The sequence below is a fragment of the Enhydra lutris genome, unplaced genomic scaffold (genome assembly GCF_002288905.1).
Source record: "Enhydra lutris kenyoni isolate GAN:26980312 unplaced genomic scaffold, ASM228890v2 scaffoldscaffold12, whole genome shotgun sequence".
Taxonomy (NCBI): Eukaryota; Metazoa; Chordata; class Mammalia; order Carnivora; family Mustelidae; genus Enhydra; species Enhydra lutris.
The window spans coordinates 26298906-26317618 of record NW_019154096.1 but is presented as its reverse complement, the minus strand read 5'-3'; the positions used below and the strand labels follow the sequence as shown (position 1 = coordinate 26317618).

At 46.7% G+C, this 18713-nt stretch overlaps 1 protein-coding gene across 2 annotated transcripts in view; it reads left to right on the top strand.

Annotated features, from left to right (window-relative positions):
* Positions 1-12688, top strand: part of LOC111144955 (mitochondrial calcium uptake 1) — a 245703-nt gene extending 233015 nt beyond the window's left edge. Inside the window, exons 13-14 of one of the 2 annotated variants that reach the window (XM_022499577.1) lie at positions 4602-4691; positions 9537-12688. In XM_022499577.1, the coding sequence (XP_022355285.1) occupies positions 4602-4691; positions 9537-9697 (251 nt within the window). In that variant the 3' untranslated portion in view covers positions 9698-12688. The remainder of the gene's footprint in view (positions 1-4601; positions 4692-9536) is intronic. The other variant, XM_022499576.1, reaches the window with a different exon arrangement.
* The last annotated feature ends 6025 nt before the right edge of the window (positions 12689-18713 follow it).

Here is an 18713-nt window from a genome sequence, read left to right as displayed (position 1 = left end):
AATAAATAAATAAATAAATAAAACTTTAAAAAAAAAAAGAGTATATCATTCCAAGTGGGTCTCTAGGCTCTTATCCCTCCAGAACTCTCCCTTCTTCTGTTTGACTACTGTGGTAAATACTTTTATGTCATGTAGCTTCTGACATTACAGACCCACAAACTCAGCGTATGTTCTTTCTCCTGTTGAATTCTCCAGTTATGGACTGTATGCCAGAGAGTAAACGGGAGATCAGGCATGACTCAGATTCTGCCTGGACTTTTCAGAAGGCCCGGTGATATCACATTTTTAAAAGCCAGTTGCACCCACGTCTACAAATTTTTCCTTATCCAAATCTAGTAGAAATCACCCAACCTCATGTGCATCTGTTGTTCAGGCAGCCGGACCACATTTGTACCAAAGAAATACGCAGGCCTTGGGGAACCTAGACCTTCTTCGGGGTGACTTCATGCTCCAAGTGGACATCTTTCAGATTAGAAACTAGAATCCCAGCCATCAATCAGCTAGCATCATCAAATGAGAGAGACCCAGACTCCAGTACCAATACCTGGTCTACGTGGGGAGGTCAGGACCTGGGCGGGGCTTTGGGGCGGGGGGGCAGTGTTCTGCTTGCTATGGTTTATTATGATTTTCTGATTCAGGAATGTGGAAGCAACTATGAATGAGCCAGCTCTTAGGACCAACTGTCAAGCATGTGGCTTGTAATCTGCTGTCATCCTCCTTGTCCAAAAAGAGTTCACAGTTTGACAGCTCACCAGCTAGTGAAATATTTGTTTCCTCCACTGCTCTAATTCATACCCTGGGGACCTGAGGATCATGGACAAGGAAAGGGCTCCCCAGCTAGGCTCTTTGCTGCTGGTAACTTCCCAGTGGTTTGAGTTACAATGACTCAGCTGCCCTCGTTTTTCTCCCCCTATAGTACAAATGGTATCAGAACCCTCTCCGAGTGAAACAGAATGTACTCTGTAATTATTCTGTCAAGAACTAGCATTTGTAATGAGGCATTCCTGCTGGTGGCCTCCAGAGGTCCCTATTCTATAACCACTAAGTAACACTTTAATGAGCTTTTCCCTAAAAATTGTCAAGAGCTCTTACTGACATCATTGGGTATTATTTTAGTTAACAGTTTATTTAGAGAAAAGGGCCCATCTTCACGGGGCGAAGGATGGGCACTTGGAATATCAAGAGGAATCAACAGTAGGCACTCTGCCCCGAGAGAATGGAGGGAATTTGGAAAGGGGAAAAAGGCTAGTTACCAGTTATGATGGAAATGTGAGACTGATGTGAAATGCAGAAAAAGGAATGGTTAATAACAGAGTGTTCCTGTTTATCTAATACAAAACATTTAATCCATTTCTCAGAACGTATCTCTGTGACTGCAGAGGGTAGTTCTGTCACAGTTTGAGAGCATCCACTTTCTTCTGATCTGATTCTGTTTGCACTGAGCAATCTTCTGAGGTGAATTGAATTTCCTTAGTAGATTTTCCAACTGAGAAGTATAATAACCAGCTGTTATCATTTTAGTTCTCGTAACAGTTACTGTTCTTGCTGTAAATTGTCCTGCTGATTTCTGTTCCTTCCCTGGGCAGTTTAGTTAGCAGGAATCCGTTCTTCCTGGGCCAGCAAAAAAAAAAAAAAAAAAAAAAAAAAATGTCTAGACCAACAAGGCAAAGTTTTTTAAAACCCTAGAACTTCTACAGTCGTACAGATTCTCCAGCTCCCCTGTCAGCAGTTAACCACATCTCCTGAACATCCGCTAAAATAATGTCTTCTGCTTAAGTCTTTTTTTTTTTTTTTTTTTTTTTTTTGAAAGATTTATTTATTTATTTATTTGACAGACAGAGATCACAAGTAGGCAGAGAGGCAGGCAGAGAGAGGAGGAAGCAGGCTCCTTGCTGAGTAGAGAGCCCGATGTGGGGCTCGATCCCAGGACTCCGGGATCATGACCTGAGCCGAAGGCAGAGGCTTTAACCCACTGAGCCACCCAGGCGCCCCTCTTCTGCTTAAGTCTTAAATGTCCAGGGGACATTGATTCCTCCTTCACCCCAGCTCCCGTCCTGGGTGCGGGATGAGAAACCTGGCTCTTCCTGCCCTCCTGGGCAGCCGTCCCCCTCAAGCTGTAGGCTGTGGACACCAAGGCATAGCCTAGCTTGTGGTCGGTACAACTTCCTTCTGCCCTTCTTCACACAGATCGTCAGCTGTTTCTGTACACCTCCACCCTCAGATTCTAGAAAACACCAATTAACTCTTCTTCGTACTACTAAGCCACCTTAGTGGTTATCTTGTGGATCCATTCATATGAATAGGAAAAAAGCTTAAATTTTTAAAGAGATCAGGTGACTTCATCAGGGTCACAGAGCAAGTGGGTGGTGGCACCGGGACCAGAGCGCGGGTCTGGTGACTCCAAGGATTCTCTCTCCTGCACCCCTTTGCCCCCTGCCTGGCTCTAGTATTTGTATGTGCTGACCTCAGGGGCCCTGTGGTGAATACAGGGAGGTGACAGAGGCCAAGTGAAAGGCCGAATGCAGAAGAACAGGAAAGAACAGAGATTACAGGACTGAAATCAGCAGAGAAGGCACAATGACTCTAATTCAAGTTCCCACTGCTTCTGGATGAATCTAATCTGATACTTAGAGAGAACACTTCATTGCTAGGTGATTGATAAGTAAAAATCAATCCTTTTCTTTCCTCCAAGGTTCATCTCACTTAAGAGCATCTCTGTAAGCAATAACATAGTTTATACATGCCCCTAGATCAGGTTGGAGGGCAGAAGGGAGAAAAGGCAATGGAAACGGCCTAGCCCTTCCTGGCTTGTTTTTCATGAGAACCCAATTCGCACATGATTGCCAGTTTTTAACAGTAAATGGCAGATAAAAAGAAAATGGTAAGAGAGGAGAGATTTTCTAAGGAGGTCTGGAAGAAGAAAAACAAAAAAGGCTGCAGACACTGAGCTAGTGAGATGGGACCCACTGTTACCCCAGGGGTCATGGTTGGAAGAGACAAAGTGTTGGGCGGGCAGCCTGTAGGGAGGAGGGGCAAGGAGCTTATCAGTGCAGGTATTTCCTGGCACTCAGCAGTGGAAGGGTGATGTCGGAGGGTACTGCCACAGGCCTCTTCATTCCCCACCTCCCGTTGTTTCGCTGCCTACTTATTTCCTTGACTTTTTATTATCATATTCTTTTTTTTTAAGATTTTATTTATTTACTTGACAGAGAGAGATCACGAGTAGGGACTCGATCAGAGGACCCTGAGATCGTGACCTCAGCCACAGGCAGAGGCTTAACCCACTGAGCCACCCAGGCCCACCCCTTATTATCATATTCTTTCCTGCAGGAGGGAAATGCCAAGATGGAGACTATTGTAATATCAGGCGTTCTTAGTTTTTTGTTTTTTTTCTAGGCACTCTTCTGGTGATAATTTACTAGGAAAGCCGCCAATGAATACTCTAGACCATTAGATTCCCATCCTTAAATATTATGTGGACTTTCACCTTTTTTTTTTTTTTAAGATCTTATTTATTTGACAGACAGAGATCAGAAGTAGGCAGAGCAGCAGGCAGAGAAAGAAGGGGAAGCAGGCTCCCCGCTGAGCAGAGAGCCTGACGTGGGGCTCGATCCCAGGCCCTGAGATCATGACCTGAGCCGAAGGCAGAGGCTTAACCCACTGAGCCACCCAGGTGCCCCGGACTTTCACCTTTTAAATTTTAACTGTGATGGAGGAGCCTGGTTGGGTCAGTGGGTTGAGCCTCAGACTCTTGGTTTTGGCTCAGGTCATAACTGATACAGGGTAGTGGGGGTGAGCCCCAGTCGGGCTCCCAGGCTCCATGCTTGGCAGGGAGTCAACTGGAAATTCTCTCTCCCTTTCCATCTCCCTCTGCCCCTTGCCCCACACAGACTCACGCTCTCTCTCTCTCTCTCTCTCTCTCTAAAATGAATGGATGAATCTTTTTTAAAAATTTTTTAAAATTTTTACTATGGTAAAAATGTATATTAACATAAAGATGCCAATTAAACCATTTTTAGGTGGACAGGTTATCAGCATTCACTACACTCACTGTTGTACAACCATCACCACTACTTCCAAAGTGTTTCCATCACCCCAAACAGAAAATCTGTATCCGCTGACCACTAACTTCCCATTCCCAATACCGCCAGCCCCTAGTAACTGCTAATCCACTTTCTGTCTCTATGAACTTAATACCAGCCATTCTTACTTTTTTTTTAAAGATTTTGTTTACTTATTTGACAGAGAGAGACACAGCAGCAGGGTGAGTGGGAGGAGAAGCAGGCTTCCTCACTGAGCAGAGAGCCTGATGTGGGGCTCGATCCCAGGACCCTTGGGATCATGACCTGAGCCACCCAGGGGCCCTCCCCCCAGGCATTCTTACGTAACTGTATATACCTCCTAAAATGTAGCAGCAGTAGAAAAGAATGGAACCTGAGGTGAAAAGGAAAGGCTGTTGCAGGTTAAAAACCAAATTCTCATTCTCTTAAATATAGTTGAAAACTTTTTATTACAACTGAGTAGTTGTATCCCACGCATTCAGAAAAAGCAGACTGAAAGTCCCTCTGCTGTGTGCTAATTCAGCATCTTTCTTCTTGCAGTGACCATGCAGCAGGTGGCCAGGACCGTGGCCAAAGTGGAACTCTCGGACCACGTGTGTGATGTGGTGTTCGCGCTCTTCGACTGCGACGGTGAGTGGGGCCCTCTGGAGTCTGGCGGGAAAATGGAGCCCGACTGTCTTTAAAATGGACACTGTTGATACCAGAGGCTAGCAGAGCGCTCCAGTGCACTTGCCTGCGCCTCTTGAGCCTACGCCTTTCCCACAGCAGTAGCTCAGCCCTCAGCACCGTGACACTGAGAGCTAGAACCCCCGGTCTGAGCTTGTGTTTTCTTTTCTTTTCTTTTTTTTTTTTTTTTTAAAGATTTTATTTATTTATTTGACAGAGAGAGAGATCACAAGTAGACGGAGAGGCAGGCAGAGAGAGAGGGAAGCAGGCTCCCCACTGAGCAGAGAGCCCGATGCGGGACTCGATCCCAGGACCCCGAGACCATGACCCGAGCCGAAGGCAGCTCAACCCACTGAGGCTCAACCCACTGAGCCACCCAGGCGCCCCTGACCTTGTGTTTTCCATTTCTTCTCATAATTCCAATTTGCCTGTAGGCCTAAATGAATGTATGACCAAAGGATCTTTAAAAAAGGAAACAATCAACTCTAGGGGTGATCTTAAAAGGGAAATAAACTCAAATATAAAAGCTCAGAAAAAGAGACAAAAATATTAGATACAACTTGCTGCTTCATAGACTAGGAGCACATGATTATCTGTCTAGAAAGAAGGTGGTCCTGATCTTCCCCGCACCCCCCAGAGCATATCGCAGTCATTCGCATCCCATTTCTGCCTTCCAGCTCGCAGCGGTGTGTCTGCAACCACTCTGTAGCTTAGCCCACGTGAGAGGTCCTGGTTCCCCTGTGGTGTCAGTTCTCAGCTACGTTGCCTGATGCAATACTGCTATTCACCGTGGAGGCTCACACCTTTTCTCAGTGCTTACTAAGAGCCAGGCACTGTGCTAAGCTGCTCAGGTAACCCTCTGAGTAGGAGCCATTTTTCACGATATTTTCCAGATAAGGACGCTGAGACTCGGGTGAGGTCATTTCCCCAGGAGCACACAGGTAGTGGTAAGGTGGTAGTAGCACAGCTAAGCTGTGACTCCAAGCTGGCCGCCTCCCTCTATGCTCTGTTCCCCCCCTCCTTGTTTCCCAGCCGGGATCGTGCTCAGCTTCCTCCAGGAAGTGAAGCTCATGGAATCCCGGAACCAGGTCAGAAGTTCCTGCCTTGGTAAAACCTTTGTTCTGGTCCTGGCATAATAATGAAACGCTCTGGCTTTTTCATTCCTCAGCTCGTTTCAGTTTGTCTTCATTACTACAGGTTACACTCTGTGTATGTGACCTAACTTCCCTACTATACTGTGAGCTTTTTTAAGTTTTTACTTCAATTCCAATGAGGCGGGTGTTACATTAGTTTCAAGTGTACCATATAGAGATTCAGCGACTCCATACATCCCCCCTCAGCCCCGCCCCATGCACATCACAGCTCCCTCCTTCATCCCCATCGCCTGTCTCACCCGTCCCTTCACCCGCCTCCCCTCTGGTAACCAGCCACTTGTTCTCTACAGTTGAGAGTCTGTTTCTTGCTTTATCTTATTTTTTTTTCCCCTTTGGCTTGTTTTGTTTCTTAAATTCCACATGAGTAAAATCATACAGTATCTGTCTCTCTCTGATTTTACTTAGCATTATACTCTCTAGCTCCATCCATGTCATTACAGATGGCAAGATTTCATTCTTTTTATGGCTGAATAATATTCCATTCTGTGTGTGTGTGTGTGTGTGTGTGTGTGGACAGACGTACATACACACCATACCTTTTTTATTCATTCAGCAGTTGATGGACACTTGGGCTGCTTCCATATCTTGGCTATTGTAAATAATGTTTTGCTGTAAATAAATTGTGAGCTTTTTAAGGGTTGTTACAAGGTCTTTATTCTGTCGGACCCCTCCATAGGACCTCAGATAGTACTTTGCACATAACAGATGTCCTTAACTTGAGTTATTGAAGTTATCTAGTTGAACTTGAGTTATTTAAACCTCCCACCTGCACCCACAACCAGGTCTGAGTGGAAGAAAACTGCAGTGTTAGGGCAAGAAGATGGCCTCACCCTCACGTAGGGGTGGGTCATTTTCTAGTGCTGCCCAGTCCGACATGATATTCTACTAGTTTCATGTGCGTATTAAATTTAAATTAGCTAAAATTAAAAACAATTTAAAAGTCAGTTCCTTGGTCTCTGTAGCCACATTTTAAGCACTCAGTAGCTGCATGTGACCAGTGGCTACTGTCTTAAATAGCACAAATAAAAAAATTTCCCTCATCAAAGAGAGTTCTAAGGAACAACACTGCTCTAGAGAGGTTACCGTTCCTCAGATTTTGGTTTTTATCCTAATCATTTCTGGGTGGCTTGAGTTTTTTCCAAAAACCACAATTTTATAATTTTTGAAGCCAGAGAGCTGCTCTGCAAAGTAAACATGGGAATAAAGGCAAACAGCCTCACAGCTCCCCACTTCTCCTAGGAAGACCTGAGAAATGAAATTTGAGCCTTTTAGAAGGAGGTTCTGTCAGTATCTACTTGAATCCACCTTTTCAAAAATAATTTAACATCTCTGGGGCTTATTTTCTTAATCTATAGAAAAACGAAGTATATATTAAATTTAAAAATCCATTGTTATTTTTATGCACTAGATCTTGGGTCAGAATGCCAAAGGACATTGACTTTTCAGACTTGTTGACCTGAGAATTTAGATTTGCACTCACAGATCACACGTGCACACAAATGACAATTGAGTCATGTACCTGCTTCATAAGTAAGCCATTCACCTTGATCAGCTCTGGCCCTAGGGAAGAAGGAAGCAAATCCCATGGCTGTCTAAATGACCTCAGATTTTTTAAGCCTCTCTTTATAAAAATATTAAGCATCTCATTTGGACCTTTTTTAATCCTTTTAGTTATATTCTTTTTAAAAAAAAAAAAGATTTTTTAAATTATTTATTTATTTGAGAGAGAGTGTGTGCACAAGTTGGGGGAAGGGCAGAGAAGCAGACCCCCTGCTGAGCGGGGAGCCCCTACCAGGACTCCACCACAGGACCCTGGGATCATGACCTGAGGCTGAAGGCAGGCGCTTAACTGACTGAGTCACCCAGGTGCCCTTTTAATTATATTCTTTTTTTCTTTTAAAGATTTTATTTATTTATTTGACAGACAGAGATCACAAGTAGGCAGAGAGGCAGGCAGAGAAAGAGAGAAGGAAGCAGGCTCTCCGTTGAGCAGAGAGCCGGATGCGGGGCTTGATCCCAGGACCCTGAAATCATGACCTGAGCTGAAGGCAGAGGCTTTAACCAACCCATTGAGCCACCCAGGTGCCCCCTTTTAATTACATTCTTAACAAGCCATATCACTGATCACTTTTCAGCCAGCCAGGCTACTTTTTAATTCTTTATGTTGAAGTATACACATACAGAAAAGTGCAAATATCATTAAGTATGCAGCTTGCTAAATTTTTAAGAACTGAACACACCTGTGTAAGCAGTATTATCCAGAAACATCACATTGGCAGGACCACAGAGGTCCTGGTCCAGAAACAGGACCTGGTGCCGCCTTCCAGCCACTTCCTCTCCCACGGGCAGTCCCTCTCCTGACTTCCGGTACCATAGTTTAGGTCTCCCTGGGTTTGCTTGTTTGTTTGATCTTGCTGTGAGGTATCTTTGAGGCTGTCCATGCTCCCTTCAGCCAGCAAACATGAGCTAGTGTAGGTTTTCAGGTACTCTGTACAGAAGTAAACCCTGTGTTCTTCTTTCCACTCTCTTCCTAGACCAATCGATCGTTAGTAAAAGTCTATTTTATGGTTTCCTATTGTCTTATCACCACCAGTAATGGCTGCCATTCTTTCAAGCAGACATTTACTCATGGGCATGTAGTCAATGGGTAACTATCCTCTACTGTTGAAATGGTTACTCTTCCGTTTGGCTTGAGAGGTTGACCTTTGGTTAAATGAGATGTTCTCCAAGTTCCTCTCCAGACCTGAGAGTTTGTCACTGAAGAGGGTGGAATGCGAGGCCATGAGAAGATGGGCTTAACCCAAAACCAGATTTTAATTTGGGTTTTTACCATGAACCGCCCCCTCCCTCTCTCACCTGGACTATTCCTGACTGACTCCCTACTGCCGTTCTCCAGTCCCATCCCCATATATCCAGCCAGAGGAATCCACCCAAAATGGAAATCTTTAATTCCATCTCACTTACTTGCAGTCCTTTCCTGGTGCTCCCCTGCCTAGAAGATAAAGCACAAACCCTTTAGTGAAAATACAAGACCTCTGGGGACCTGTCTCCTGCCCGCCTCTTCCGTTTACTTCCCCACCTCTGTGTGTACTTCCTAACTACTCAGCAGTCGCCTTGCTCCCTGCCTGTGCCTTTGTTTATGCTACTGCCACTACCTGGAATGCCTCCCCATCCCACTCCCCTTTACTTGGCCAATTTCTGCTCATCCTTTGGGATTCAACTTAGGAATGGCCTCCAGGAAGCCTTTACACCTCCGTACTGCACCACCCCCAGCCCGGGTTCGATCCCTTCCTCTGTTCCCACAGAGCATTTTCTCTTTACCACACAATGGCATTTACCGCACTGTTGAAATAACATATTTGTTTCTCCCACAACCTGGGAGTATCTCAAGGGACAAAGTCCTATTTACCTCTTTATTCTCAATTCCTAGTACAGGACCTGACCTATGGTATATTCTTGTTCAACTTTTGTCACACACACTAAACTGTCACCAAGTGTAATCGGAAACATCAAGGAAGGAGCAAACCATTTGTTTGAATTTGGCTGTGAGAGTATACTGGGCTTTGGAACCCACGTTGCGTGAACAATGGAATTTTCTCAGTGTCTTTGTTCCAAGGCCTTCACTTATCCCTCTTGTGTTTGCCTCTTCCTCTAGGCAATGGGGAGCTGAGCAATAAGGAATTTGTTTCCATCATGAAGCAGCGGCTGATGAGAGGCCTCGAGAAGCCCAAAGACATGGGCTTCACCCGCCTCATGCAGGCCATGTGGAAATGTGCACAGGAAACTGCCTGGGACTTCGCTTTGCCTAAACAGTAACGCAAAACTGCAGGAGGGACCTCCTCCTCCACCCAGAGCTCCCTGACCCCTGAGACAGAGCCTTGGCACAACCCTTCCGGCTGCTGCTTCTGGAAGTAGTGCTCCCTTCCTCTTGGGAATGATCTCAGGATTCAGCCAGTCTCCCCTCTCCCCCCTTCCCCTGGCTCGGCATTTCTTCTAGGCTCTGCTTCTGCCCAGTGATCATCCCCACAGGTTCTCAGAAACATGAACAAGTCCTAAAAAGTCAGACTTCTGGCACCTTCCTCAGCACTATGCCTTCAAGCACCCTATGGATAAAGAATGCAGGGAACCATCCACATACCTGCCAACCCTGGCGACCGCTCAGTTCTTCAGTCCTTTTTGCTGTGGATTTACATCGGGAGCATTCCTTGCTTTTCCTCCCGCTGGTGATTTTAAGCCACAAGTTGGGCAGATGTCTGAAGGGCAGAAGGAAGACTGTGATGAAGAGTCATGGGGAGGGGTCGGGTGGCCTGAGCTGGCGGGAAGCCTGGGCCAGGGAAACAATTCATGTCGGTCCCCAGGGTGGCTTCGAGGCCTGCTCCGGGCAGGTGATACGCGCAGCGGGAATGGAGCAAGGTTTGGAATTTCGAGCAGCTGCTTCACGGCTCTGAGGCTCCCTGAGAGGACTCCGCCAGCACTCAGTGCCTGACAAGCAGCAGTGATTGAGTCCGTGTTCCCCGCAAGTGCCATTTCCCTCCAGGAGTCTGTCTCTGAAGCCGAGGCCTGGCTCACAGCCGGTCTGCCCGCTGTCTTAAACACTTGTAAAATATCACTTTAATTATAATAGTTTGCAGTAAACTCCCCGCCAACCCGCCAAAGGCTCTTACGTCTTTTATTTTAGGATCCTCTGGGGTACTTCTCTTTTCATTTCTCCACTGGGTTTGAGATCCTGCTAGCAGCAGACGTGTTTTCTTTCTACCAGTGTCTGGTTCTTTCTATTGAAGGGCAACTGTAGACACAAAAGGTGAGGGTGTTAGGAGGTTAGCGGTGGCGCTGTCCCCACACAGTCTGGGTGGCATTTCATCTTGGACCAGGTGCACGTGCCTTGATAACTCAGACCCCACGATTAGGAACAAAGGTGGGGCGGGAGAGTATATGAGAATCCCCCGGTGTGGTGGACCTCCATGTAGGAGGCCCAGCACCCAGTGTGTTATATGGACTCCACTCTCACGAACGCCGGTGGCCTTGAACAAGCAAGCAATTTCCCATCTGTTTCCTAACTCTAAAATGCCAGGGTTGAGCTTTAACGGGCTCTCAGATTTCCTCCAGGTCCAAAAGCCTCTCGTCCACTTCTCCTCCAGAATGTCTGCAGCCTCCAGAGCCTCCCGGTGATGCTCCCTGGCTTGAGAGCATCTCCAGTCCAGTGTAATAACCTCCACACCGAAACTCCAGTGCTTCCTGTGAGGCCTGCAAGTTGGCAGGGAGGGTTTATCTGCCAAATAAAGTAGAGGCCTGGGTCTGTGCCCCTGTGACAGTATCAACCCCAGCATTTTCTCCAGAGCAAGCTAATAGCCTCGTTTCCAACCTCCTTTCTGGGAGCAGATTCAATTCTCTCTCAAAGGAGTTTGCCACTCACCCACCTCATCTACCCTCCGCTCTTTCTCTCCGTTCTTGGGATTGGAATTCCCGGCACCCAAGTGTAGCCTTTGCCTTGCTCATTGCTCCGGAGCTGAGGCATCAGCGAAATGTGAGCTTGTCTTAAATTGGTCCCAGGATCTCCAAATCACTGTTCTCCACAATCCTGGTTTCTCCAGCCTGAAAGAGAAATCCCATTCACAGCCTTCATGGGGCCGTCGTTTCCCTGCAAGAAGAGATCTGCTGATTGGCCTGGGTTCACTGAAGCTGAAAGGCAGAGCACGGCAGGGGAGGGTAAAGATCTTCCCTACATCTTGAAACCCAGCGTCAAGGGCCCTCACCCATCACAGGTACACGGAATTCCAACTGAGCTCCTTTAGCCACCAGGAGTGGCAGAGGCAGCACCGGGGGTCCAGGTGCTCAAGAAGACAGGATGGCCATACTTTGGCACAATTGGGTTAAAGGTGCAGGTGAGAGGTGCCAGCTAAGTCACCCAGAGGAGGCCAGGGTCCCCCAAAGGAGTCCTTGAGCAAGGCGGCATGGGAGCGGGCTGAGAGGGTTCTACGAGGCAGCATCTGGGATAAGCTGGGAGCACCGGGGAACACAAAAGGCTGATAACGTGCTTCTCTGTTCATTCAGATTGTTGCTCTGCCTGCATAGAATAATCTCCCCCCTCTTCCTTCAAGCCTCCACTCCAGCTGCCCCCTGCTTGAGAGGCCCACCTGGGCCATCTTCCTGACAAGACGAGTCACCCCTCCTCTGCCTCCCAAGGCTCACGCCCCCCCCCAAACAACACTGCTGTAATCGATGTAATGTTTGTGAGACCATCACCCCCAAAGTTCAGACCCAGAGCAGTGACATGGTCAAAGAAACGGTCCACCACCAAAAGCTGATGTTATAATAACTCTTGGACAATGTAAAAGCAGTATTAGCAATGCCTCCGTAAATTGCTCCCACCTACCCACAGCCGTTCTCTGTTTGCTGCTGTTTTTCGTTTCTTTAAAAAACAAAGAACAAAACACGAAGAATTGTCCAGCTCTAGCCCTTTAGACTTCAGGGAGGGAAAGAAACTGAGTGGGGGACCCAGGCTGCTGCGCTTCCTTGCGGGCCTGGGCTCAGCGTCATCCACAAGCACGAGCAGAGAGAATACGGAGAGAGAATTACTAAGGCAAATGGGCTTAAGGACATGTGTACTCTTCAAAAATTATCATATTAATAGCTTTTAGTGCCTCACCTAATTTTAGCTCTGTCTGAAGCATATGCACTTGAAATGAATTGGAGGCTAAGGAGGGAGAAGTCCAGACCATGGCTGCTACCAGTTAGGAAAGAAGGGACAGCAGCCTGGGAGCCAGCAGCCAGGTCCCCCAGCTGGAGCATCCTCTCCAAGCGTTAGCGCGGCCCAAGCCAGATTATGTGCCCCCAAGAGGCTTATAGAAGGAATGATGGACCGGAGGTGCACGTTCCGCTTTCAGGCTTCAAATGCCACCTGCTGGCAAGAAGGCTTAGCACAGGGAGTCTGGTCTGGAGCAGGTGAGGGGAGGCTCCCTGAATCCAACCTCCCCAGCCCTGCTCCTGAGAGTAGGCCCCCCTCCCCCAGGGACCAGGGTGGCACGGTGGGGGGCGGGATGAACAGCCAGAGGTGGACCCTAACCATGAAGAGAGACGGTATGGATAGGATTATAATTGAGAAGCGGAAAGGAGCAATGCTTGGGAATTGTTCCTGTGGCTCCGGAATAGGAATTTTTACCAGCAAATGAGAGGGTGTGAGTTACTCTGTTCACTCCACAACTCTTTACTGCTCACCTGCTATGTGCCAGGCACTGAGCAAGGTCTTCAAGGAGTTTGTGTTCTAGAGAAAGGAAACAACAAGGTTAAGTACACGCTGGTATGAGAGCACTTAGAACAGCAGAAGGGCCACCCAGTCCAGATTTGGGAGCTCAAGTCAGGCTTGCAGAGGAAATTATTTATTTTTAAGGTTAAAAAAAAAAAAAAGTCACTAAGGTCTGTGAGTTGAGAAGGAGCTAACAACCAGGGACAGGGGTGGGGCAGGGGAGACAGGCAGAGGCCACTGTGCTTGCAAAGATCCAAAAGCCAAAAAAGCATGTTTCTGGGAACCGAGTTCTAAGGAGTATCCAGGACAGATTGGGGAGTGATTTTGTGACCTAAGAATGAATTAATATGGCAATCTTCACACTCACACAGATTAAAAATGCATTTGAGGATTATAGAACACACATAGATTATAGGGGAAAATTATGATGGAAATTTTTTTTAATTTTATTTCATTTTATTTATTTGAGAGAAAGCGAAAAAGATCGAGGAGAGGGGTAGGAGAGGGAGAACCAGGCTCCCTGCTCAGCGCGGGAGCCCAATCCCAGGACCCTGGAATCACGACCTGAGCCAAAAGCAGGCGCCCAACTGACTGAGCCACCCGGGCACCCCATGATGGAAATTCTAAAATGGTTAGAACTGAATATGATAATGAAAATACTAAATATTAAGACTCGTGGGACACAGCTAAAGGGAAACTTAAAACTTAACTTCCATACTTACTTACAGATGATAGGCTGACAGTAACCTAAACATCTGCCTCAAGAAGTTGGAAAAAGTGTGCCTGGGTGGCTCAGTTGGTTAAGCCTCTGCTTTCGGTTCAAGTCATGATCCCAGGGTCCTGAGATCAAGCCCTGTGTCGAGCTCTCTGCTCAATGGAGAGCCTGCTTCTCCCTCTCCTGCTCCCCCTACTCTCTCTCTCTCTCTCTCTCTCTCTCTCTCAAATAAATACATAAAATCTTTTAATAAATAAATGAAAAGTTTTAGAAGTTCAAAAGTTTTAAAAGAAGTTGGGGAAAAAATCACCCAAAAAAATAAAAAGAGCAAAAATAAAAAATGTTAGACAATTTAAAATGTATATAACTAGATACTACAGAAGTTTAAAAACAATATTAGGAACAATTTTATGCCAATAAATTTGAAATGGATAGTTTCCTAGAAAATATAACACAAGAAAAAAATTAAAATCCGAATAGGCTATAATAAAGTGAATCAGTAGTTTAAAAACCCACTTATGACAAAAAATACCAAACCCAGATGGCTTCATGAGAGGAAAAAAATAGAACCATATCCTGTAGGACCCTTAAAGCCCCATTAAGGAGTTGGGACTTTATCTTAATTATAATTAGGAGCCACTAAAAGATTTTAAGCCGGAAGATGACGTAATGAGCTTTGCATTTTTGAATGATGACTTTGCATGCAAAGCCACAGATGGATTGGAGTGGGATCCAGGTTGGAGACTGCTATAATAATCCAGTTAGCAGATGCTGGGAGCCTGGATTAGGGCAATGGCTACAGAGTTGGAGTAGCTAACAGAATTGGGAGATGTCTACGTCAGGCCGGAGGGTGGGTGTGGGGTCATGTAAGTTGGAGGATGATGAGGGAGAGCGAATAATTAAGGATGACACCCAGATTTCTGTTTAGGTAACAGAGTATATGGTAGTGCTCCTCTGTGGAAATGGGAAACAGAACCAGGTGTGGCTGGAGAAAGAGGAGGCTTCTTTGACATGCTCAGGTGCCTAAGACATCCCGGTAGAAATGTCTGATGGGTGCTCAGGTATATGGATCTGGACCCAGGGGCGCCTGGGTGGCTCAGTCAGTTAAGCGTCTGACTCTTGGTTTCGGCTTAGCTCATGATCTCAGGGTCGTGAGATTGAGCCCCGCATCCGGTCAGTGCTCTGCCGGGAATCTACTTGAAGATTCTCTCCTTCTGCCCCTTCCCCCACTCACGTGCTTGCTTGCTCTCACTTGCTCTCGCTCTCTCTCAAATAAATAAATCTTTAAAAAAAAAAAAAAAAGAATATATGAAACATTAACTTTAAAAAAAAAGGAATCTGGACCCAGGAAAGGGATCTAGGGTGGAGATATGGTGTAGGAATCCATCCTAAAAACCTGGGTTCTCCCAAGTTCAAGGCCAACTAATCACAAACACATAAAGTCTGACTTATCTTCCCAACTATAAAGTACTAACACCAGCTCCATGTCTTCCCTAGGGAAAATTAGGAGTAAAGATCATTCAAGTGAAAGGACTTTGAATCAAAGAACCTGTGCTTGGTGGGTCACCTATGAGGAGACAGGTTTGGTAGAAAGGGCTGCCTAGGGTGCTTGGGTGGCTCAGTGGGTTAAGCCTCTGCCTTCGGCTCAGGTCATAATCTCAGGGTCTTGGGATCGAGTCCCGAATTGGGGGCTCTGCTCAACGGGGAACCTGCTTCCCCCACCTTGCCTGTCTCTCTGCCTACTTGTGATCTTTCTCTGTCAAGTTAAAAAAATAAAACTTTTAAAAGAAAGGGCTGCGTGTGCTCTGTGCTGTCCTCCAGTCTCCAGCCCCGCCTAGGTGTCAAGACCTCCTTTTTCTCTAGGGGAAGTGAGAAGGCAAAAGACTACAGCAGAGATCCAAAGATGTGATGGGGAAATATTTATGCATTCATTCAACAATTTGTTGAAAATCAAATTGAATTTTCAATCACCTGTCAGTCGTTCACACACAGGTGAATTTCCACTATCTTCAGTGTGAGGTTTAGGTTTTCTTCTTTTCCCATATGTGAACATTCCTATGGTTCCAAGATCAACCCCAACATTAAAAGGTGTACAGGGGTGCCTGGGTGGCTCGGTCAGTTGAGCATCCCACTCTTGGTTTCGACTTGGTTCATGGTCTCAGGGTCGTGGGATTGGGCCATGCATCAGGTGTCAAGTTCAGCGCAGAGTCTGCTTGTCCCTCTCCCTCTTTTCTTCCCCCTCCGCTCTCTCTCTCACAGATAGATAGGTAGATAAAATCTTTAAAAACAAAAAAGGCATACACTGGAAAGCCTCACAGCCATTCCCACAGCTGCATAGTATTCCATTGTAAACCATGGTTTAATCAATAAGAGTAGTTTCTCAGGGAAAGATTCTGGAGCCTGGAGCTCTCTGAAGGGCTTGGTGGGTCACATTTGGAGGCAGCAAGGGACACTGGGGAACCAAGGAGCAAAAGAGCAAAGGACAGGGAGTGGGGGATACTCCACTGACTCGGCAATTCCTCCTGAAGTTTTAGGCAGGAATTTAGCCCCTTGGCTAGTTCAGGGAAACTCTGAATAAAATGTTTAGGGAGAGAAAAACCTGTCTCTAGGATTCACTTACTATTCATTTGTTTGAGCCCATAGTAGGTATCAGGCCCTGAGCTCAGGCCATGGGGAACACGAGGGCAAAATCTCCATCTTGATTTTCCTGGAAACAGGTGTGCCAGCTGTGGGGGGCAGTGAAGGTGAGGGTCCATGGAGAGGCCAGACTGACGGAGGAGGAGGTCCCTTCCCAGCCTCAGATCTTGCCTCAGATGTCATCGAGGATCCTACACACACAACTAGCAACTTCCCCTCCCGAGCCTTGTCTGTTGTACTTGCCACACTGTGCTCTCATTAATATCGAGCTCCCCTATTAGACTGTGAGCTCCCCAAGGTCGGGCGCTGTCCTTCAGTCATGATGCATTCTGAATCCCTTGAGTTCTGGACAGTGCCGGGCTTCCCATATACATATCTGGCTGTTAATTCTACTTTGGGGCGCCTGGGTGGCTCAGTCATTAAACATCTGCCTTCGGCTCAGGTCATGATCCCAAGGTCCTAGGATGGAGCCCCACACTGGGCTCCCTGCTCAAGGGAAAGCCTGCTTCTCCCTCTTCCTCTCCTCCCTGCTTGTGTTCCCTCTCTGTCAAATAAATAAATAAAATCTTTAAAAAAATTAATTCTACCTTTTCACAGAGATGGAGGTGAAGCTGAGCCTGGAAGAGCAGGTTAGCTTGGCCAGATGGGAAAGATAACTTAGGAGGACAGTCAGATAGATAGGACCGAGGAGAACTGTCTTAGAGGAGATGGGGAGGGGATGATAGGAGATTAAAGCATAGTTAAGGTCGGACTGAATTCTTGGTGTCCGCAGAAGCGAGAAATATGGAGGCTGGTGGTCATCCAACACAAAGACAGTGTCAGCTCTAGAAGCAAAATGAGGAGACGCTGAGAGTCATTTGCAGATTGATTTCCCCAGTGTCTTCTCCTGGGTATCTGTGGAGGCGATTAAGGACTTTTTTCCCCACTCTTTTTGAGCCTTATCCTCCCACAAATACTGGGATCCCAGCTAGTCAGGAGAGACATTTCCAATTTTTCCCTCAGATCAAAATCATGACACCTTGGCTTCAAGAACTATCAAGGAGAAACTGTAATTCCAACCTGGCATACCAGTTCCATTTTTAAACAAAATCAATAGACCAAGGACCATAATGCTTAACTTGAACTGAGCAGGAGTGTGGCTCCCTTCCTGGCCTTTGGCCTGAGAAGGACCCATAGAAAGTCAAATTGCCTCAAGACAAAAAACAATACACCCAGTTTGAGATCTAGAAGAAAGGTAAGGCTTAATAACATGGAGGCTAGTCGGATCAGCATTGAGGTGCAGTTTATAATCCTTCTGAAACAACAAAGGCTTCCTGAATTGAAACAATTCCGAACCCCAGCTCAGCTGCAGAGAGGAAGGAGAGGAATGCAGAAAAGTCCTACCACATACACAGGCTCAGCCTGTCTCTCCAGAGCCTTACTGCTCCAGACCCTGCCAACCAGGCCAAATAACTGACTACAGACTCAAAATTTAAGTAAGGTTTTGTCCTTTATATGTGTTGCCAGAAAGGAGAAGACGGCTTACCAGCCAGTAGCTGGGCGATCATTCCTTAACACCATGAAATTGCAGGCCTCTTTTTCCACAAGTGCCCTCTTCACAAAGTGAAGGACCTGCGGTCAGCCAGAGAAGAGGGGCCTCGGGATACTCAGGAAATGGAAGAGGAGACTTCAGGTACTTAGCGGAAGAGGGGAAGATGGGAAGATGGGCGTGGCGGTCCTAGATCAACACACCTCACAAAGGCCATCTGAGAGGGGTCCTAGTGTTTATCCACTAACATATGCTAGGGACCTATCAATCTGTGGAGGTCTTTTCTCCAAGGGTAGGGCTCTCTTCCGAAGGAGGGGCGGATTTCTTCGCCATCAGGCTATCTCTCGCAGGCCAGCTGGCAGTCCGAAGGGTTTGCCCTTAGGAAGGGAACTGAGGGGATGGAAAGGAAAGCTGGACGTGAAGAGATTTCCAAGGAATGAGTGTGTGGAGCCAAGGATGCCCTGCTTCTTATGACACAGAGAAAATAAAACCTACTTGTAAAGAATGTCCTTATGTTCTCACTTCCAAATTTACCGGCTGCCCTGCCTGTACCTAGCACACCGCCTTCCCTCCCGAAAGCCAAAGAGGCGTCCACACGGCTGTCTAAGGCCATCCCCTCACTGGTGCCCCAGATCCCCCACCGACTGCTCTAATTGTCTCCCCTTTCCTCTGCATCACCAACATTTCTTGACCACTTACATGATTCCTA